Source organism: Stylophora pistillata, chromosome 6 (genome assembly GCF_964205215.1).
Source record: "Stylophora pistillata chromosome 6, jaStyPist1.2, whole genome shotgun sequence".
Classification (NCBI taxonomy): Eukaryota; Metazoa; Cnidaria; class Anthozoa; order Scleractinia; family Pocilloporidae; genus Stylophora; species Stylophora pistillata.
Genome location: NC_142524.1, coordinates 9,152,513 through 9,174,354, shown reverse-complemented (window position 1 = coordinate 9,174,354; position 21,842 = coordinate 9,152,513). Strand labels below are relative to the sequence as shown.

Below are 21,842 nucleotides of genomic sequence, written 5' to 3'. Positions count from 1 at the left end.
TGTTTTATTGTGAATCCTTTTCTAATTAATCATTTAGAGTTGAAAGAAAAATATGTTTATGCCATAAACCACACCCAAACGAAGAACATATTGGTCAAAACTTGTACTCATTTTCAGATCAACCTAGTATAAAAAACGTGTTACATGAAGTAAGGTGTAACTTTTTTTAGGCTGGGTTGCACGGCAGGTACAAAAAGCAGGTCACAGGTCACAATTAAAAGGTCACAAAGAGTTATACACCGGATAGCTAGAGTAAAGGCGTTGCATTATAGTGTTCCATTTCCGGTCGTCAGAAATGAACATGTAATATACATGCGTTCCGGTTTTCGTGTAATAATAGAACAATAAAATGTCACTAGTTCAACATTCTGTGACGTGTGACATGTGACCTGCTTTTTGTACCTGCCCAGTTGCACGAAAAATATATCTGGTATGGTATACTTTTTTATGGGGGAATATGGAAAATTTCCTAAAATATTTTATTGGGTAACACTCCCGTTCCCCCTAAACATCAAACCATCGAAATCTGAACCTCACTCCCAGGTACTCTGTCTAGATCTCCCAGCTCTAAAAATTAATCACTAAAGAGAGAGGACCCTACGGAAAGAGCGAATCCTAATGAGTCAGCGGTATTTTGCTTAGTGGACTTCATACTTCATACATTATTGTCTGTTGACAAAATGGCGGTGGAACATATGGCGGGAGGAGATAAGTTGGATGTTCTGGATGTGTGTCCTCTTCTTATACTTCAAGACAAGAGCAAGAGGTTTTACGACGGCTATATTACTGTTTGCGTAAGTTCGAACGTTGGTTACTGTGAAAGAAGAGAACATGGAATTAACTGTATGACAACATTGATTATGACAATTTTTGCAGAAGAAGAGTTTCCGAATGTCTGTCGAAATTCCGGAGAACAGATCTTTAAAAGACGCCAGGTATTTTTTGTGCTTTATACTCGTTACAACATCTCCATAACAGCAATAGGGTTCTGAAGTCTGCGAGTTTCTAAATGTAAAGTTGATGTAATTAAGAATCACTTCATTCGGGGAAGAAGAAAAAAGAAGGATAATGGTTGCACAGGTAGCCCAAGCCAGTCTGCATGCACGCAGAGTATAAGAAGTGCGCCCACAAACGTTCGGGCCCGGGCTGTATGAGAACCGTTTGATTTTCCTTATTTAAGTGAGCATATGGCTATAAACGAGATAAGTCTGAAATTTCGTTAATATGTTAAGAACATTTCTTAACGCAAATCTAAGTGGCTCCTGTCGGCTGTAAGTTCAAATTAAGGGCTCTCACTGTCTAGAGCCTGGGCAGCTTGTGATAACACTGATGGTGTTTGTTCATATAATTTGCCAGGATAGAGTGTGAATGGAAACTAAGGCATTTACTGAGAGGCTATGAAGGTGTCTTAAAACAGGTTTTGTATGTTTATAAATTTCCTCCTAAGGTCATTAGTAGGAATTATCTCCTTACTGATCCTAGCAGCATGCAGGACACTTGCAATTCCTGAAACAACAGTTTGCCTCACTCACTACGTCAGCAGTGCTCTTGGTTAATTCAAGCTAGCATGACAGATAAAAGGACACACGTTTGAGTTTTGGAGGATAAAAAATTTCCAGACTGGCTTTAGGATTTTCAGTCCACTTAAGCCCTTTGAAAAAAAAAAGACTCGTTCAAATTTGATAAAATTCAATATAAATGATCTTACTTACTATCCAAATAATTTGAATATATCAACAAAGTTGAAATGGTAAATTGGCCACAGTTACGATTATGAAAGCTGACGTTTCGAGTGTTAGCCCTTTGTCAGAGCAAATAGAGGAATTGTGGGTTGTGTGTGCTTTTAAAGGCAGAAAATGGAGCTACGTTATTGGTGGGAACATGGCAACGAGAAAAACCCCCACCGACGCAACCCCAAACAGTTTCTTTAGAAACTATCAGCCTTTACTTACTATCCAGTTGTCTTAATTTGGTTATTTTTGAACATTTTTCTTTCTTTAGAGGTTAACTCAAAGTGTGGATCTACCTTCTTTCTTAATGGAACTCAAAAGTATTCTGGTAATCAATATTTTCGTGTATTTCTAGTAGTTTTAGCATCAGATAACCTGTCTGCTCATTGTAACTTTGTACAATAGCTTGTAGCCATTAATATTACTTTTTCTGACCTTTGAATTTCAGGAGAAGCTTCTTGGAAGCCAAAAATCAGACAAAGTTGTTTCACAACCCAACTTCTACACACATTTAGTGGAAGAATTAGAAGCTATAGGATGGGAGAAGTGAGTTATTACCCTTCATTCTTACAGTTTTGACTGTACACAGAGGGAATATAATGTATTAATTTATTATTGCCACCAGTTAAGTGCAGGTTGTCATGCGCCAGACTGCCCTGCAGGAGGATGAGGGCTTGAGACCAACACTCAGGGTCATTTAATGATCAAGGAGATTGTTTTGTTGCCTTGGCTATGACAACTGCCAATAGCTAGACTTTCTAGTCTTGGATGTAAGGACCATAAATTGTAGGCCTCATCTTCAGTTCTGCGATTTCTCTGTACTAGTTAGCACACAAAGTGTTGGGAACCTAGCTCCTGGTTTTGGGGTCTGGCCTTGTTTCCAAAAATGAAAAAAAAAATGGGGGTACCTGGAAAATTGACCTTCAAAGATTGTAAACTGGTTAATGCAGTCTGGTGAAAGTCCCCTACAAAGTGTTGTAAAGTACATTGGAACGTGTTGATCTGGAGAATGTGTTGTATCGTAAAGAGGATTACTGAATAGTGGTCGAACGGAAGTTAAACACAACTCAAATTTGAAAAAAACTAGTGTTAGTCCTAACTTACAGACTTTACTTGATATTTTTTATATTCTCCACTTTATCTTAGATTGGCTTATGTGGATTCATCTTTTCAAGTTTTAAAACTTGCTTCAAGGTAACTAAAATTATTTAAAACATCAAAAGTTTCACCAGCCCAGGCCATTTTTAATTGAAAAGAAGAACAAAATTCCTCAAGCCTTAACACCCAAACATTCTCTATACTGAGCACTCTTCTTATATTTCCTAATTGGTGCTTGACAAGAAGAATTTGTTTAAAGTCCCTATGACACCTATTTTTTTAGCATTAAAATAGGTGTCATAGAAGTATGTAGAGGGTGTCTGGTAAGATTTGTGGGTGATTCTGATGCGTCTTTGTTATTTTACGATGCTATAAATGTCCGAAATTGTATCGAACTTAGGCTCCCCGTATCTCTTTGGCCGCATTAAAGAGTACTGGAACCCGTGACGTAACGGTAGTAACACCAAGTTTAGCAAAGAAGCAAAGTGAGTGTAGAAGCTACTGTTTACAATCTTTTTAGCCAAAAAAATGCCATTTCGATGAGTAGTTTGGAGTTTTTCTAATACCCCTGACTTGATGAAGAATATTTCTCTCCACAAGATTCCTACTGTGACATCATGGTGCCCAGTCCCTCTTTGCTCGGCCAGACATTTTATATGCAGATTATAGAGCTTGATAAAAAATTCAGAAAAGCCGGCAAAATACCACAAATGTTGCAAAAACAAGTTTAAGAGTCATTATATTTTGATGTAGAATAGAAAAAAAAAGTTTAGGCACTTTAACAGTCAAGAGCTGCTTTAGTTGGTGATCATTTCCTCTATTCTCCTGACCTCAATGTGTAATTCAGGGGGGGGCAGTGTAAGGAGAAATTAGATGCTAATCACTCTTAGGGTCAACAGGTTAATTGAATTATTTCCTCTCAACACTTGTTATCCTTTTTCTTCTTTTCACAGAGATAACAAAGAAAGAGAGCATGTGATTACTGTTCATCTTTCATCACAGGTATTATCATTTAGCCAACAGGTCCCAGTTGCTCAAAGCAAGTATAACTTCTTGTCTGCTGGATAAATTGCTATCCAGCAGGGAAATTTTATCCACGGCATTAAATCGATTGTTCACGGGATGGAGAGAGCTATCCACTCACTCTTTAGTGGAGAAATTTTATTCATCCTTTAGTCAACCAGGTCCAGACATTTAAGAGAGTTTATTTCTTTTCACCCTTCCTATGTGACAATGCATCTTCAGAAACTGGCAGCACCCAGATAATGAAAACCAATCAGACAGCTAAACTGAAACAATACTTTCCCACATTTTCGGTTTTCATTGATGAACAGTGGGGTACAAAACAATGGGATTTCCATTGATCCATTGATTGGCATTGTATGCACCATAAACAAATGAGGGGGTAAGTTTCTAAAGAAACTGTGGGGCTACATTGATGAGTATGACAAGATCAATTTGTTTTTATCAACTGAGTTCTTAAATGTAAGTTGGTCACTGTAAAGAGTGGCTTACACTTGAAACGTCAGCTTTAGAAACTCTTGACAATGGCTAACTCAGTTGATAAAAACAGTAAACCATTATTTAGTCTCAAGTACCTTTGCATGTTTGCCTGTTTTTAGAGTTGCCATGGTTATGTCCCCTCCTTTGCCTCCTGGCTCATCTGCTGTTAAAGAAAAAAAAAAAATATATATATATATATATATATATATCTTATTACACGACTCGGGCAGTCAGAGAGCCAATAAATAAAATCAACCAATCAAAATGCTCTATTGCCGGTCAATATTCTCTCAGTATTGGACCGGACACTATCCCGAATGGTCCCGAATGATACCGCACTTGTGTCCCTTTGAACTTCAGTCGTTTAATAAATCTCTTATTAACCAAGCTTGCTCAGGACCGTACTGGAAGAATATTGGCCCTCGGTCTTTTTTATACGTACCTCGCTGCGCTCGGTCCATACTGTCAAGACCTCAGGCCAATATTCTCCCAGTACAGCCCTCGCGCTTGGTTAATAATGAATGTTAATAGTTATATGACAGTGATAAGTTGATTTAATATTGTTGTCACTTCTCCAAATGGAAGGTTATTTGTCTATTCTTAAAAAAAAAATTTTTTTTTTCTTTAGCATCCTCAGGTAGCACCTACTTGTTCTGCAGAATTACCCGGAAAATCTTTTTCTTTTACATGGTCTTCTCAGGTAAAAGGGAATGGTAACTAACTATTTATATCCAGAACTTTAAGTCACAAATAATATGTGAGAAATATTTCAAAGAGCAAAGAAAAAAGAATTGGGGTTATTTTGTGGATTCTTTCCCCTTCTACAGGGGACACTCACTGAACTGACTTAACCATCTTTGCAATTCACAGTGGATAACTTCATATCTTTCTCTCTTCTGTCTTTTTAAGGGTCAACCTCTTCAGCAGTTATATCATCAATTCCAACAGGTTAGTCCTGAGAAATGACCACATTTAAACTTGATTTTTTTTATTTACAATTAAATGTTGATTTATTTACAATTAAGGTGTAATGAGTTGTTCTATTGTTGTCTTGCCAACCCATAAGGCTCTCTCTCACTTTGAGGATTTCTGGGACATGCTGGATGAAATAGACAGTAACACATGGGTGCTGGAGCCTGATCATCCATCAAGATCCTGTACAAGCAGAAGAATTGCTCTTGGCAACAATGCTTCCATTCAGATAGATCTGAACCCAGCCAACCCCAGGCTTTTGCCTGAGTGTAGATTTATGGGTGCTGACAATGGTATCTTTACACTTTTTTTTTCTTTTCCATTGTATAGTTTTTTTTTTTTATTTATTTAGACTAGTTAAACTATTTTTCTCTTCTGATACAAGAAATCTTTTACAGGAATTTGGTTTGAACTTAATAGTTTTTATCTTCTAATTAATTGCCTTCATCAATAAGATGTTTCTTGCAAATGAGGGAATTTATACTTTATCATGCCATGTGACTGTACTTGCAAACAAGGGTGGTTGCAAGAGAGGTTGTTGATGTTGACAGTAAATTATGATTTTTACAACCTTAACTTTTCACTGCCAAGATCTCATTGCTATTAACAAATTCTCCTCACTGTCTGCTATACACATCTCATAATCATGTTAGTCATGAGAATTTGGTATTAGATCATTTAATAATCTCTTAATTGATATTTTTCTTTATTCCCATCACTTGCCTGCTTGATATTGTATGGATATTTTAAGGAGAAACTCTGTTTTGATCTCCTGTGGTAGTGAAAGGGTCAAAGAAAATCATTATTATTTTGACTCTTGTTCAGGTTGTGAAAACTTCACTCTCTGTCACCGACAACCTCTGCATAGATCAATGCACAAATAACTGAATAAATGGTAGTAATTATTTAGATAACCTTAACTGATGCTCAAAATTAAGGCAATATTACAATTTATTATTTGCAGTGATTGTTCCTTTACGAGAGCATTTGAATACAAATGTCCACGCCTGGTAAGAAAGAAATTAGTTTTATTGAAATTGCAACTCAAGGTAGCTGTAAGAGAAAAGACATTTGCAAGGCTAAGATAGAAAATTCCAATTGCTATTGCACAGAATTGAATTTTCTAACACTTTTGGAGATATGGAAGTCCAAATTGTGAAGGTAAAATATTATTTCTAATGTATCTTGCAGGAACCCACAGTTGACAGTTTTGACAAATCTGGAAAATTTATTGGGACAGAAATTTCCCTCACCTTCCACAACAAAGAAAGAGGTATTACGTAATTTCAAAGATGTTCAATATGTTTTTTCAATATTTATTGATTTTTAATTTGTAGTGTGTTTTGTGTGTGTACTGCAGGATTTCAGCATGGAGTGTGGAATTTGCTATGCCTATCGCCTCAATGATCTGATACCTGACAAAGCTTGTGATGATTCAAGATGTGGACAACCCTTTCACAGCTTTTGTCTTTACGAAGTTAGTGGATCTCTGTCTTCATTATTCATCGATACTTTTTTCTGTTTTTGTTTTCGCAGACTGCATCTAGTGTTAAATCACATATTAATTTACTAGTAGAATCTCCTAATTAGTTGTGCAAAGTAATATGTATTTTGCAATGGCCCACATGCAAGTTTAGGCTAGGATAGCTGATCATTATTTTTCCCCCATGCTTAACATTTTGACCCTTGCACTCCTAGGAATGACCTATAAGTAATAACTTCTCAAAAATTTTACAAGTATATTGGCAACAAAAATGTGATGAGAGGAAAGGAAAACACCAATAAGGGGGTACTGTTTGATGGGCCCCCCAATTACTCATAGCTAAAATTGTAAGAAATGAGTTACAGTATGTGTGGAGAATTTAAATTTAGATCTTAGGATTGAAAGAGTTGAAGGCATAGACTTCAGTTTTGTTGGAATTTATCGTTAAGTATTCTGAAAGCATCAATAGTAGGAGGAGAATACGGTCATGAAAACAAAAACAGGGTGTCAATTGGCTCTTTCTTTTTGTTTCAGTGGTTGAGAGCCTTGCCGTCAAGCAGACAGAGTTTTAACATGGTGTTTGGGGAATGTCCTTATTGCAGCAAAGTAAGGATCTGATTCAGTTTTGTTTTGTTTTGTTTTGTTTTTCCTACAAGATACTACTGGTTTGTGTATTGGTTTTCAGAGTTCTAAAATTTATCAGTTCAAAATGTTAATTAAAATAAATTGGAGCATGTACCTGGGGGCTATGGTAGTCAGAGATGTCTGTAGTTTCCTTCCTGCAATTATCTGAAAGTTATCAGGGGGTGGAGAAAAAGGTATAACTCAAAATTCATGAAAGGACTTGGAACTTTTATCATTAACAGCTGGTTACCCAGCCACAAGCTCCCATTTCAGGCACCCATTGGTGCTGATTGGATCTGCAGAAGAAAAAAGGGAGGGGTGGGATAGACTATAGTCCTCTTTCTGCATCTATGCACATAAGCCCTCGGCCAGGGAACGCCACCGATTTCTGTTGCTTGCCAATTGGTTGAGCTGCCCCCTATATTCAGCCTTTGTCCCCCATTTCCCTTTCTAAGTTCTGCTCTTAGGTTCAATGAGGCAGCCTCTCTTTGGTTGCCATTGCGAGAGTGACTCTGAGCGTTCGGAACACATGGCTGATCCATATTGGTGGGATAAGGGAATGTTTGAAAACAAACACTACAAAGTTTAAGCTGTTTCTTAACTCCTCAAGAACTAAGTTGTAACCAAGTTGCAATGCTTCCTGTGAGCCTGCAATGATGATGTGATCTGGGGAAACCCCCTTTAGCTAGCCCACCAGGTTATAATTTTGTTTATTGTATCTCTCTGTTAGTATGTGCAGTATGATTGATCAATTAAGCCAACCATATTTCACTGTACAGCCTGCTAAATTTAAAATTTTGTTTGAATTAAACTTTTCACCTTCTATTTGAAGACAGAGATATAATTATATTAAATATCTCGGTAACCTTGTTTTCTTGGTCCATGCCACATCTTAAGTTTCAGAACCTATTTTCTTCCGCTCTAATTTATGGCCCGAGTGCTTAGTGCTTAGGCCTTAAACGCAAGTGGAAAAAATTTGGTCCGTAATGTAAAGTTCAGACCTTATACTTGATTTGTAAGAGATATTTATTTTCACCCTCTCATAAATAATTGCAGTAATTCTCTCTTTTCTTTAGCCAATTACTGTCAAAATGGTGTCAGGGAAATGATTTTTCCTCTTGGCTACTGGAAAGGATGAGTAAATTCTGAAGAAATCTTGTAGAACATTGCATTATGATAAGTATTCTTACATGTATGTCCTATGGCATGGCCACAGAATATTTTTCTTATCAAGAGAGGGCAGCAACAATATTATTGTGGTTGCTTGACTTAACACCACTCGTCATGAAGACAAATTGCAGGAACAAGAAGAGAGAAAAATGAAATATCGAAGGAAACAGAAACATTATTTATTTTTCATCAGTCACAGGTGTTTATTTGTCTCCCAAAATGAATAATTCTCCAGAAAATATCTTTCTACATACTTTGGGATTATCAATAAATATTTTAAATTAGTCCAGAATATAGTTATATTACAAGTTTTCAAAAGATCTCATTATGCTGTGAAGGTAATCATTTCACAATAAAGGTTTTAATAGCAAAAATAATGGAATAATGTAGCCTGTTTATGTTTTTAGAAATTAGACTGGGAGACATTATTTGATATTTAAATAAGTTCTAATTGACAGAGTAGCAGGGCTGGACAGGAAAATATTTGGCTTTTGCCTGTGATGTATGATGTATAGACAGAGCTCAGATATGTTGGTGCATCATTACTGAAAGCCAAATGCTTCCCAATTGGTCCAACCTAACTAAAGTCAAAAACTCTCTACACTCTTACAATAGCATGCATATTCTCCATACTGTTTTCGATACATTTCCCAGGTGCTGAAAGGGAGAATTTGTTTAACAATCTAGAGCTTCTTTAGTTGGTGATTATAGACCACTTTCATAAATGGCTGCCAGATTAATATTAATTCGCTCCGACGAAGGGCTAATGCTCGAAACGTCAGCTTTTATAATCGTAACCGTGGCCAATTTACCATTTCAACTTCGTTGATATATTCAAATTATTTTGTTACCCCCACCAATGAAGCGCCAAACAGTTTCTTTAGAAACGATCAGCCTTTACTCTATGAGTTACACTGGTTACCAGTACTAGCGCGTATACACTTTAAGATCCTATTATTAACTTTTAAAGCCATCCATGGCCTTGCACCCGCATATATTAGCAATCTTTTAGTTATCAAATGCAAGTCCTTGTACAATCTTAGATTCAACTCAGGTATTTTATTAGAGCCACCTAGAGGCAAAATGCTGGCAACCCTGGGTAAATGTGCATTTCAGGCAGCTGCACCGTATCTATGGAATGAGCTACCATTGCAATTATGCAATATTCAATCTGTAGAAATTTTTAAGAATTCAATTAAGACTTTTCTTTTTAGGCAAACCTTTTAATAGTGGTTAAATTATGAATCCTATATAGCCAATTTAACTGTAATATGTAATTATTTTTTAATTAGATGAGATTTTAATATTTAGAGATATCAATTGTAAAGCGCTATTGATCTGTTATTGTAAATAGTGCTATATAATAAATAAATTATTAGTATTATTATTTTTATTGAACCAGACCGAGCACACTTTCTTACAATTTTGGTAATAAATAGATTATAAGAAAATTCAAATTGAAGGTTGCTCATGAAAATATTATTTCAAAATATGCAATAGCTACATGGAATTTGAGGGTTTGAGGTTTTACTGAGCACCTGCTGTTTGGGAAGTAAGCTTGCACTTCTCCCCTGACGAAGATCCAAGATTACATGGAAGAAAATGATATATATTGAGGCTTAAAAGTTCATGGGCCATTATACAAGCAGGAAGTTTGTAGATTTGAATTATTTTTCCATCAACTTGCTGGTTTAAGTTATTAATTTGTATGTAGAATTTATGAAGATGCTCTGAGATTGATTTGATTTAAAAAAATAAATTCTTCATCTTGTTGGTGTCAGGAATCAAAGAAGTCATGTACATCTCTGAGATTCTCCTGTTCATTTGTTGTATGTTCATTGTTCTGTATATCACGTGGTTCTTCTATACTGCCATCTAACTCTGGGTAACTTTTTCTGACATCAAGATTACTATTTCTGCTGTTTTGGTGAGAGGTGTCCATATCCCAGGATTCATCTGCCAAAAAATTTATATATATATATATAATTCAATCATATACACTATGAAAAGGTTTTTCAGAAAACGTTATTAGTTGGCTCGCCGTTTAGTCACGGTAAAGTCTGTTTACGAGCCAAGTGGCCTGTCAGGCCAGTACTCAATTCTGGTTTCTGTAGCATGAAGTGACTAGGAGTATTTCTACTCCCCCCTGAAAGGGATGCTAGTCCATTGCAGGGTTTTTTGGGAAGATTAGGGACTAGTCTGGGAGAATTTGTTCTAAGCCCCTTACAGATCTTGCTGACTTGCCTCGTACAGTATTTAGAACAATTTCTTATTGATGTTTAACTTTTGAAAGTGATGTGGGGTTACTTTGGTTTTGTTTTACTTCACAATGTAATTGATCCAAAACACTAACCCATCAAATTCAAAACTAAAATGAACAGCAACTTGGTCACTCAATCATGGTGTCTCAGGCTCCAAGCAGTTTTCTTAATTTTACTTTGAATTCTCATTGCCTACCTGTGATCTTGTGATATTTTCCTTTCTTTTGATTGGCTGTTGCGATTAGTTTGGCTTATATATATATTTTTTTCTACACTAAGTTGGAATGCATTAGATTTAAATTATTTTACCTTCTTCATCTGCATTATATGTTTCATCATGATCTACAGCAAGGCCAACTACATCATCACCATCTTTGATCTGCTTAGCTTTATTGCGAACTCTTTTTGCCTTTTCCTCTCTTCTTCTCTGTTTGGCTTTGATTTCAGCTTGGTGTTTTTCTCTATTTCTCTCTGATGCCGTGAGTTTTTCGTCTAACTGTAGGGCCGTCAGCATAAAAAAAACCTTTTTAATGTTGTAGTTTTAAAAACTTGTACAAGGTTTTCCTAGTTAACATAAATACTTCATGGGTTAACCCTTTACACCTTGACATTAGTTGGCAAGTTTTCCATACTATAGATTTCCCATGTTACTTACAAGGAGAATTTGTGTAATAAATATGGGTTATTAACCAAGCGTGAGGTCAATATGGCTGGATATTGGCTGAGTTTTTTTTTTTTACATTTTTATGAACTGAGATGAAGTCGAGGCCACAAAAATGCAAAAAAAGAATGAGGCCAGTATCCAGCCGTCTCAACCAAACAAGCTCACAGGTTAATAAAGGATTTATTATATTGCAAGAAGATTTCCCTTTATTAAGAATTGGGAACATGACAGGGATATACGACTCGCATGTACTCCAATTCTGCGGTTTTAGAACATGCCAATGGAACCAGACAGAAGCTGCTGTGGAAGGAAATAAAGCTTATTGACCGAGACTGCCATCGGTACACAAGGAAAGTTAAAGAGGCAATTCACATAAGAATCAACCCAAACAACATAAACAGGGATTACGGAGCTGAAATACTGGAAGCGTGGATACCTACAATAAGAAAACATTAAAACCAACGACACGCCAAAAATCAATGAACGCCTGAGGAAACCATGGTGCATAGAAACAATAGCCAGATCGAAACGCACCAATCACAACAGACCACCATGATATATAAAGCTGTGCAGCAACCAGTCGACCCTATCGTCTGAAGGAGACTTGCAGTAAGCAGGCGAGACTTTGTCATGAGACAACAGAACAAATTTATACTATCATCCAACTACCTTGATGAACAACATCCTATTCCATAAGAAAGCCAACTGTGTTTGTAGCACAACAAACTCATGAGAGTTGTTTCTGTTTTCTTTGTTTTGACTATCTTCTGCCACTTTTTGCATTTCCATCGCCGACATTGTACAAGAATTACAAATGTAGTTGTGATTAAATTTTTTCCATACCTGGGATCGATGTGGGCAATCCCGAGTGGGCAGGATGGGCTCATCTTGCTCACTCTGGTAGCCAATCAGAACACAGGATTTGCTTCATCTTGCCCACGGGTGCTGCGAGCGATGTAATAATGGAGCTCATGACCTTGTGATCATTTCCTTTATTCTCCTAACCTCAATGTTTGATTCAGGGGTGATATTGTTGGGAGAAATTAGATACTTATCATGCTTAGGGTGTAAAGGGCTAATCACATTTGTTCATGTTACCTCTGCTTTCTGTTGCTGGGCTTTGTCCATTTCTCTTGCCATGAGAAGTTCTGTTCGTCTTTTAGACATAACTTTGACTTTCTTCTCCAACTCCTATCGTAAAATCACATTTAAAAAAAATTGCTTAATAATTTCTCTTCATTAACTTTGGGCATAGATGTGTCTCCTGATCCCATTTCAGACCAGAACATGCCTGGGGGCCTTTTCTTTAAATGAAGGGAGTAGAGGGACATTTCTCCAATTAGACCCCTAACGTCTTGAAATTTCTCTCTAAGACGATATTCATTTATTTTATTCATTTATTTTGCTGCATTTACAGTCAAGATTGAGAAAAAATTAGTTTCAAAATAAACATTTAAAAACATTGCTATAGTTCAGTTACTTCTCTGTCAAGGTGATTATGCATTTGGAGTTAAAAGGAGAAATATATTTGCACACTCTAATGTGGTCCCTTGAAAACCACATGTGATTTTTTAGACCCATTCCTGACCAAAATGGCCCAAAAGTTGTAGTTTGGATCTAACACTAAGTGTTTGTAACTAATTCACAAGGAAATGTGTAGCAGCTAGAGGGGAGAATTTAATTATATCTCGGGATTTAATTAGTTAAATATAGTTTGTACTAGAAAGTGTATCACCTTTTGCCTGTTTAACTCTGCCACAGCTTGCCTTTGTTCTAATGCTTCTTTGGTCAAAACTGGTGCACTCTCAATTTTCTGTTGAAGGAAGAGTTTGAATTTTAAATTTTACATTCAGAAGATAATTAGTAAATGCAAAACAACAAAATATCACCGCCACATGTAACTACGTATACCCACCTTTAGCCGACGAGGTGGTCGGTTTGGCATCTGTATAGTTGAGGCGTTATCAGAATCATTTTGTCCGAGTACAATATCAAAAGCCACCGCTTTGGAAACTTGAGGGTGTGTGTTATCATTGCGGTTCTCTGGTTGAGGAAATAACAGCAGGTTGTTGGCTATATAGTATCAACATGAATTTTTTTTTTATCGTCTTGTTGAATTGTTCCTCGTTCTTATTAATCTAAGTGAATTATTTTTAATGTTATTGTGGGTATAGGAGAGCGGAACATTTTAATTAAAATGCCTCCGAAATTTAATGAGAGGAAAGAGGAAAAAATTAAAGGTGATTTTAAAAGTATGTAAACATCTGTGTTCATATGACGCGTGCAAGGGAAGATTTTAGTCAGAATATAGAGGACTTAACTACTTTTCATCAGTCTGTCACAGTGCGAGTAATATGAGCTTGTTAAGTAATATTACCCAACGAGGAAATATTATTGTCGAAAGGTACACATATCATGCTAAATGACTATTCATTGCTAGGCAAATAGTTCTTGCCATAATGAATGTACTTGCTAAGTACACAAGTATGTTTGCAGTCGACGACAAATTCAAATAACTGTAATGGAAAATGCGCTAAATTTGGTTTCACAGGTAATGAATTTTAAGATCCAGTAACAAGAAAGTTGTCATGTTGGATCGATTGCGCGGCGGGTTTATTGTTTATCAAATCAAACCCTCAAGGTATTTTTAAAAACACCACAAATTGTGATAAATCAATTAATGGATGCTTGCATAATTGCGTGGTTAAAGCGCTTTCTACTGTCATTTGCCTGAAGAAAAAATTAAGACTAGAGGATTATGAGCTTAAATTTTGCTCCAGCATTTTAAAAGTGTGCTTCAATTTGTTTCTGTGGCCTACTTACCGTTCAAAGGCTGAGAATGTTTTGTTTCTTGAACGGATTTGTTTAAAACGTCACCATTTGAATGATCGGAATCTCTTTTTTTCCTTGAGTTGTGATTTATATCTCCATTTTTCTCAGTATTTGCTAGTCCAGTTGCGTTTCCGTTCGATTTTGTCGCAGTTGCCTTGCCATTAGACAAGTGTGCATGCCCATTTGATACCGAGTCGTCTTTGATCCTGTTTCCTCCGTTGGCATGAAGAGGTTGATCTTCGAATTCTTTAGTTTGTGGCGTTACTTTGGAAGCTCCGCAGCCCATAGCTTTAAGCTACCAAAATCACCTCTTTACCTGTAGTCGATTAAGCCCATTTCTGTCCAACAAAACAAACTGAAGACAGTTTCAAAACTTCATGTGTTTTCACCACAAATATCAACAATATGTTGTTAAAATTCCATACGTGTTTATGTTGGACCACTGAATCCGATTTCTTTCTCCCGAAAACTACGCTGTTTCCACGAAGATGAAATTGTCGCAAATGTAAAATATAGTAAGTTTTGAAGTATATTGTCCGTCTGTGAAATTACGCAAGTAAAGACCGGCATTAGAATGATTGCTTGGACAGTTGCTATGCAACAGTTGTAAACGATGTTTTTTCTTTCTCCCTCGGGAAATTGGGTCAAAAGCCACAATCAAACACGTGTGAATCTTCAATTACATAAATTGTTTAGCAGGTGGGCGCAAAAAGCTTACCGAGGTCCGCTTAAAAACTGTCAAAAAAACGTTTGAAATCATCAGCAGAAGAAATGGTCGGATGAATCACTAAACAAGAATGAAACAGTAAATTTTCCATAAAGATTTGAAGCTAGTTTTTGGACACGAGTCTTCGTTGTATGCAAGGAAGGGAAAAAAGTGACAAAGACCCGGTAGCCGGACAAGGTCTCAAATGGACTAAACTTCCGGCAATCAGAAATTTGTATAGAATTTGCACAAAAAAGTTCTTTCAAACTTCTTGGGATGTATGGGTTAGAAATGTCAAGCGATTCCGAAAATTATCCTGGTATTTTTGTGGACGAAGTTTTGTGCATACCGTAAAAAAAAATTGCGAAATGTAAAAACCTAGTGATTTTAGAGAATGTACAAGCACAAAAAATTCGTCAATTAACATTTAAGAACTGTCGTAAACTTTGGAACCACTTGAAATTTCTAAACAAACATCTGATACTCCTATAAAGTTTGAAAGAACTTTTCCGTGCTAATTCTGTGGGGGAAAAAGTGTGAGAAGGAACGCGAGTTGACTTCTTAATCAATTTGTTAAACACTGAAAATCCAAAGGGAACTATTGAAAATTACCAAACATTAAAAATGAGAAAAAAAAGTTTTATAGAGGTCTTTCATTGGTTTCAATCTCCGTCTTTAAAATAAAATTGTCAGAACTATCTTGCAAAACAAAGTTGTTACATATAGGTGGTTTGCAACCAACCTCTAGAGACACAGGTTACAATGGTGAAAGGTACAAATATTTATTATTTACGTCCACCAACATGGCGGCAATGACATCACGTGCAAACCACCTATTAAAGAAGGACCGAAATAAAACAAACGTAACAACTGTCACGTGACCTTTTACTCCCTTATATCAGTATGCATACAATGAATATATGAAGTTCATATATTTTGAACTGCGGTTTTAGATACGTATGATGAACGATCCTCGCAGTAGAGAGCGCTATTTAAGCAATAGCGAAAATCAGACCTGAAAAAAATCAGGCCTGTACGGGATTCGAACCACTGACCTCTGCGATACTAGTGCAGCGCTCTACCAACTGAGCTAACAAGCCAACTGAAAGCAGGCCGTTAAGTTGATTCGTAATAAACCCGTGATGACCCGTATTGCATAAATAGCGCTCTCTACTGCGAGGATCGTTCATCATACGTATCTAATACCGCAGTTCAAAATATATGAACTTCATATGTTCATTGTATCTGATTTATCATCACGGGTTTATTACGAATCAACTTAACGACCTGCTCTCAGTTGGCTTGTTAGCTCAAGTGGTAGAGCACTGCACTAGTACCGCAGAGGTCAGTGGTTCGAATCCCGTACAGGCCTGATTTTTTTTTTTTCAGGTCTGATTTTCGCTAGTCCATAAATAGCGCTCTCTACTGCGAGGATCGTTCATCATACGCATCAGTATGCATATTCTCCATACTGCCCTTTGGCACGGACAAGGAGAACTTGTTTAACTTGACCCTCAGGAGCTTCCTTAGTTGGTGATCATTTCTTTTATTTGCGTGACCGTAATGTTTAATTCAGGGTGCTAAGTAACGAGAGTTCAGATGTTAGATACTCTTGGGCGTCAAAAAGGTAAAACAAGAGCACACGAATTTGAAATGATATGATCACCGGCTTTTTTGGCTGAGGTGAGCTTGTCTCTTAAAGTGGGAAAGTAAGATCCACAATTATCGCTCTCCCCTCCCCCCCCCCCCCCATAAGAAAGCAACAAAAGAAATGCTGCGCGACAACTGACATGTTTAATCGATCAATCAATAAACTTTATTTACCCTCGAATTTACCGTGTAGCAGTTGGGTGCTAATATCTTCGAGCCAACTACATTAATAAATAATTATAATAAAAAGTTAATTCTATAACAAGTGGGATAACTAACTACCTAGACCAGCAAATTATCTTGATGTAGAAAGGTTTGCAGTTCCTGACCTTTTAAGTAAATTATTGTTCCCAGTAGGTAACAGTCGTCGAAATGTTCCGGGTACTTTTGTTTTGTAAGAGTCAGTACTCACTGCTTACCTTCCTAAACTGAGTTACAACTTCTGGTTCCTTAAAACGAACAAATCTGATAGAGAATGATTGCAGGTTTCGAAGTAGTGAGGGATGGGAGAGTTTATGGTTGTCACTCACACTGTCAGGTTAATAGAAGTCTTTCTTCCCAACACATGTTATCCCTTTTTTATCTTTTGAACATCACTCGATTTAGGCCGTAGGGGCGTTGAAGCAGATGCAAGTTTACCACAGACCTAACCGCCTCCCGGTTAGCTCAATGGATAGAGCGCTGGACTGTTGTGCGGGAGGTCGAGGGTTCGAGCCCCGGCCGGACCAACACTCAGGGTCTTAAAATAATTGAGAAGAATTTGCTACCTTTCTATAACATCAAGAAATGGTTAGATATTCTAGTCTTCTCGGATAGGGACGAATAAATGGAGGTCCCGTCTCCTGCAGGGTTGGGGTAGGAGACGTTAATTTCCCACACACGAGATTACTGTGTGATGGATGTCCTCCCCTGGGGTGGGATGGGTGGGATATAGGGCGCACTTAATTTGGAGCCTCGCTCTGTTGTGCGCTCTGTTGTGCGCTCTGTTGTGCGACCCTCACCACACTCTGGTGAAAGTGATTAAATTAAATAAATAGACATTTATTAGCGTCAAGAGGACTTTAATGATCTCCTTTATCAAACTCTACAGACTACATTGGATCATTTTTGTTTCATGAACTTTCAGCCTCTGACGCCCGCTGACCTGGGATCACTCCTCACATCTGTATCTGACCTGTGGATATATTAAAAAAATGTCAACAGCCAATCAGAACAAAGAAGATCATCACAAGGAGCCAATGAGAACTCGTGATAAAATCAACAATATGCGCGGAAAATCGCGGGGAAAATAGTAAACGCGGGAAAATTGCGAGTTGTTTCTGAGTTTACATCTGATTGGTTGATAGGATGGCGCGAGTTTTCTCCACCAATCACAAAGCAAAGTGAAACCAAAGTAATGTAATTTCGGATTCCATTGATATGCAGTTAAAAATTGCTCTACAAAAAGGATAGGATGGTCGCAAATAATGTTAGTTAAGGTCATTTCAACCCTACGAGCAGAAATCTTTATAAAAAACAACAACAACGACAGACATCCTTGGGGAGTGTGAGCTGTTTTCTGTTCAAATGAGGAGAGTGTTCGTAGATCAGATTTAAGGTCCAATTGGGAAAATGTCGTGGCAGTGAAGGTTCTGTTTAATTCGATGATGGGATCTGGAGCGTGAAAAAAGTAGAGAGTAAAAGTAAAATACGAAAACTCCTACCTCTAGATACTTATAGGTTCCAATACAAGGATCCCCATAGATTCCATTTGATGCTGTCAAACGGCAGCTCCGTTTCCCCTGGCACGATTTTTTCACTTCATCGTGCGATCTCGCAGCTCCGCAATTCGTGGTTCGCACTGGTCCGCTACAGATGTGGCCACCAGTTAAACGGCCATAGTTTGCTGCTATGATGTTGATCTTCGGTCTGCATAAAGGACAGCTGATAGATCGCGAACGGTGCTCGCAGATTCGCAGCAAAACTGAGTCTTGGAAGCATATTTGTGATTTTGGTAAGCACTCATATTTGACCTTTTTAAACAAAAATTAAATCCGTGAAGTGAAACTCCGATATAACAAAGACAAAAAGGGGGAGGAAACATTAAGTATACGCGTGTTATTTAAATATCCCTACGTTCTTCAGCCACAAAAAAATGGGGAAAAAATGAAAAATGAGATTCGTGAAGTCTGGTTTTAGAATTCAGCAGAGTCATCGTTGACTTTCTTATCACGGCATCCCCCATCCTCCGCCACCCCTTTTAGATTCAGGATTTCGCGCTTAAGATTAAAATCGTGACTACTGGTTAGAACTAATTGTGTCGTCTTTCAAGTGCAATATATTTTTGGCGTTGTGACAACAATTTGTCACTTACTTCCAGATATTTCGAAGTGCCCGCGCACGGGTCACCGCCAAAGGCCGAGTTTTCAGCGCACAACGTGCAACTTGTCTGTCCCTGGCACTCATATCTGGCGACCATCATGGATGTACCAGCATGGCAATGGCTCTGGGCATGGGTGCGTCCGTATGAGGCGCTTAGGATGTTGATGACTTTCGAGAAGCAGTTTATTTTTATCTGTTTATGTTCGCTAACTCGAAGAAATTTATGATATCCCTCTGTAAATACAAAGCAATATCATTTATAAACAATCGCGTCAAGCCAAACTTCCTCTTGGAGGTCTTAAACATCTTAAAAGCACTTCATTTGTTTTGATTGACTCTTTCATTGCCAAGATCTCGTTTGTAATTCTCCTCGCTGTCTGCCATACAATTCTTATGATGTTACTTCTGAGAATTTGGTATGTGATCAACTAATAATCTCCTTAGTGATATTTTTCCTCTTAGTCGTCACTTGTCTGCTTGATATCATTTGGACGTTGTAAGAAGAAATTCTGTCTTGTTCAATCCTGGGAGTTTAAAGAGTTTTAAACTAATTTTCAATAAATCAATTTTTGTTTTGGTTAGCATTATTATGCTTTTCTTTTAAATGAGTCCTGCATCTGTCTATTACAGCGTAGTTGAAAAACTAGATCGAACAACAAGACATGCGTCAAGATTATATTTCGCTCAAGCTAATGAAAATTTTTTTGGCTATGGCCTTGTTGTTTTCTCCCTTCCTAAATGTTTTGGTTGGAGGTTACAGTACAGAATACCTGCAGTCTTTTCCTATTTGGTAATTCTAAAAAAGTGTGGCTGATACTGTTAAAAGTAAACGGAAAGTGTAAAAGCTCACCTGTGCTTCCTAAAATTACAGCAAGGAGATATACAGCCAAAACAGGAGACATCTTCTTTTGTAGCGAGTTTTAAGCCTGAAGGGGAATCTGAATTAGGTTTTCTCTAATAAAATCATGGCAATTTTAGTCATTCCATTTTGCACTATTTTCTTAATCATCATTTTATCTCATTTTTCAGGAAAAAGTGAGCACCTATCCCTTATTCCCAATTTGTGGTGGTCCTGTTTTCCTCGTTCCTAGAAATCAAAATGTTCTAGGAGCCTTCGACCCCGAAAGAAAAGTCCTTTTGGATTTTTTTTGACATACATTTCCTCTCCCACTCCAATACTGATTAAAAAAGACATGCTTTCTTGCTTTCTTTCGTTTACTCAGAGAGACATTTGCTTTTCTTTTCCTCGTGAACGTTTTCTTGAAACATTTTCTACTCCTCTTGAGCCCGGACGAATCCAGCAAGAATTTGTCATCGAGACGAAAGCTCAGGAATTACTGATTAAGACCACGTGATCCTTTCTCCACGTCAGCACAAGTATTTCGAGTGTTAACGCGTTAAACTAAATTTCGCGCCCTTTTTTTAATTCTGAATTTTCGTTATCTTTTATTTTGGAACTATAATAGCTTAAAACTTTTTGGCTTATAGAGGTTTTGCACAGCACCCATGTTGGATAGCAGGAACAATGAAAATATTTTGCATAAGAAAGAATTTTTTTCCCATGCGTAAAATAAGCTATTGTTCCTGCCCTCCAACATGGCTGCTGTGCAAAACCTCTATAGGTATAAAGAACTGAGACAAAAAAAAATTTACCTCTTTTGTTATGCTGACTAGCCAAGTTTTCCGTCTTACTTAATTTCTGTGACAGCCGAAAGCATTTATTAAATATCTGACAACAGAAATTTTAGCGATGGTCAACTCATTCGGTGAATGTTGTTTTTCGTTCCACTCGAGACGGTATTCTGTTCTTAGAACTTTCTCAACCTGGGTTAAATAGGGAGTGATTTTGATGATATTACCTAGATGTTCAATTCTTTGAGAGGAGACAGTTTCGCGGTTTCTAATTATGTAGCTGACATTGTAGATGTTTCCATCTCATTTTCTTTTCTTGGGCTTTGACGAGTTTGTGCTAGGGTGAGCGAATAAACATTCCGCATACCTTCCGTTTACCGAGGTAATACAGAGCCGGGACTAAAAGGGTGGTTGGCGTAAATTAATTAAGGTTTAAATGTTGATTTGTTTTCGTTTGTATGAAAGAATGTGCAAAGTTTTAACATCTTGCGGGAGTTTAACTCAGAGTTTGAGAAACCAAACGGTCAAATATGAACAGTAGGTTTTTGCAAAATTATTTTACCCGATGATAAATTTGACCACCCCAAGGTTAGTTTGAATGCAGTTTGAACAACGGGTAGTTTTGAAATTGCACTTCACTTCCTCTCAAATCAGTCATGCTCACCTGTGGTTTCGGCTGGGTTAAAGTTCTAGAAAGCAGTTAGTCTTATGGCTCAAGGGATCGTTGTGGTAGCCCAAGAAACTTGTGACTTAGTACTATGAACAACCAGGAAAATGTAACCCACTTTTTTAATGTTTCTTCGGGCTAGTATCAGCTACTAGACTTGTTGTATTTTTAGCCTGTTATTCCGATCCGTGATGCGGAAGTTGTATTGATGAGGACTTGCTCTCACGAAAAAGAGAAAACGGAACAAAAACAAAAGATACTTAATGAATGAACACAATTTAACCCAGTAATACTGAAAATTGTCGGTAAAAAGGAATCATGGCGTCCTTGGACAAGAATATAAAGTGAAAGTGACGCGAAGATATAAATTCTGTCATGTGACCCAGTCTCTGTGAACGGTTGCTAAGGAAGAATCGTCAGTCGCCAAGCGAGTCAATCTGTAAGTGTCAACTTCAAGTTTCAAGAGGATACTTTGGTCATTGTTGCCTT

General features: G+C 37.4%; 3 protein-coding genes across 6 annotated transcripts; 1 reads left to right on the top strand and 2 right to left on the bottom strand.

The window, feature by feature from the left end:
- Nucleotides 1–331: 331 nt before the first annotated feature.
- LOC111338474 (E3 ubiquitin-protein ligase FANCL) lies at nucleotides 332–9,978 on the top strand. 3 transcript variants are annotated; one of them, XM_088762536.1, is made up of 15 exons: nucleotides 332–794; nucleotides 877–935; nucleotides 1,357–1,417; nucleotides 2,002–2,058; nucleotides 2,179–2,276; nucleotides 2,877–2,924; nucleotides 3,782–3,830; nucleotides 4,960–5,031; nucleotides 5,241–5,279; nucleotides 5,398–5,596; nucleotides 6,268–6,313; nucleotides 6,495–6,576; nucleotides 6,664–6,780; nucleotides 7,321–7,392; nucleotides 8,487–9,978. In XM_088762536.1, the coding sequence occupies exons 1-15, from the start codon at nucleotides 681–683 to the stop codon at nucleotides 8,517–8,519; spliced, it is 1,146 nt and encodes a 381-aa protein (XP_088618662.1). In that variant the 5' UTR covers nucleotides 332–680; the 3' UTR covers nucleotides 8,520–9,978. The 3 variants fall into 3 exon arrangements, with proteins under 3 accessions (XP_088618662.1, XP_088618664.1, XP_088618663.1); XM_088762538.1 differs by having other exon boundaries at nucleotides 686–766; XM_088762537.1 differs by lacking the exon at nucleotides 1,357–1,417 and having other exon boundaries at nucleotides 695–766.
- Nucleotides 8,736–14,943, bottom strand: LOC111327992 (uncharacterized). The gene is made up of 6 exons (XM_088762541.1): nucleotides 14,329–14,943; nucleotides 13,421–13,548; nucleotides 13,241–13,318; nucleotides 12,604–12,696; nucleotides 11,151–11,337; nucleotides 8,736–10,536 (listed from the first exon to the last, which is right to left on the bottom strand). Exons 1-6 carry the CDS (start codon nucleotides 14,621–14,623, stop codon nucleotides 10,358–10,360), a joined length of 960 nt encoding a protein of 319 aa, XP_088618667.1. The 5' UTR covers nucleotides 14,624–14,943; the 3' UTR covers nucleotides 8,736–10,357.
- A 1,893-nt stretch (nucleotides 14,944–16,836) lies between these two features.
- On the bottom strand, nucleotides 16,837–21,457 carry LOC148728121 (L-rhamnose-binding lectin CSL3-like). Of its 2 annotated transcripts, none has more exons than XM_088725712.1 (6): nucleotides 21,351–21,457; nucleotides 19,905–20,008; nucleotides 19,047–19,288; nucleotides 18,397–18,705; nucleotides 17,733–17,867; nucleotides 16,837–17,339 (listed from the first exon to the last, which is right to left on the bottom strand). In XM_088725712.1, exons 2-5 carry the CDS (start codon nucleotides 19,954–19,956, stop codon nucleotides 17,844–17,846), a joined length of 627 nt encoding a protein of 208 aa, XP_088581838.1. In that variant the 5' UTR covers nucleotides 19,957–20,008; nucleotides 21,351–21,457; the 3' UTR covers nucleotides 16,837–17,339; nucleotides 17,733–17,843. The 2 variants fall into 2 exon arrangements, with proteins under 2 accessions (XP_088581838.1, XP_088581837.1); XM_088725711.1 differs by having other exon boundaries at nucleotides 19,905–19,980.
- Between the last annotated feature and the right edge of the window lie 385 nt (nucleotides 21,458–21,842).

Coding starts and splice junctions, on each gene's coding strand:
- LOC111338474 (XM_088762536.1), top strand. CDS start 681: ATGGCGGTGGAACATATGGCGGGAGGAGATAAGTTGGATGTTCTGGAT. Junction 936..1,356: donor AGATCTTTAAAAGACGCCAG/GTATTTTTTGTG, acceptor ATAATTTGCCAG/GATAGAGTGTGAATGGAAAC. Junction 2,925..3,781: donor GTTTTAAAACTTGCTTCAAG/GTAACTAAAATT, acceptor TTCTTTTCACAG/AGATAACAAAGAAAGAGAGC.
- LOC111327992 (XM_088762541.1), bottom strand. CDS start 14,623: ATGGGCTGCGGAGCTTCCAAAGTAACGCCACAAACTAAAGAATTCGAA. Junction 13,549..14,328: donor ACATTCTCAGCCTTTGAACG/GTAAGTAGGCCA, acceptor TTCCTCAACCAG/AGAACCGCAATGATAACACA. Junction 11,338..12,603: donor CCCAGCAACAGAAAGCAGAG/GTAACATGAACA, acceptor ACGGCCCTACAG/TTAGACGAAAAACTCACGGC.
- LOC148728121 (XM_088725712.1), bottom strand. CDS start 19,956: ATGTCTCCTGTTTTGGCTGTATATCTCCTTGCTGTAATTTTAGGAAGC. Junction 19,289..19,904: donor TGTAATTTTAGGAAGCACAG/GTGAGCTTTTAC, acceptor TTGTATTTACAG/AGGGATATCATAAATTTCTT. Junction 18,706..19,046: donor GCACTTCGAAATATCTGGAA/GTAAGTGACAAA, acceptor TTGTTTAAAAAG/GTCAAATATGAGTGCTTACC.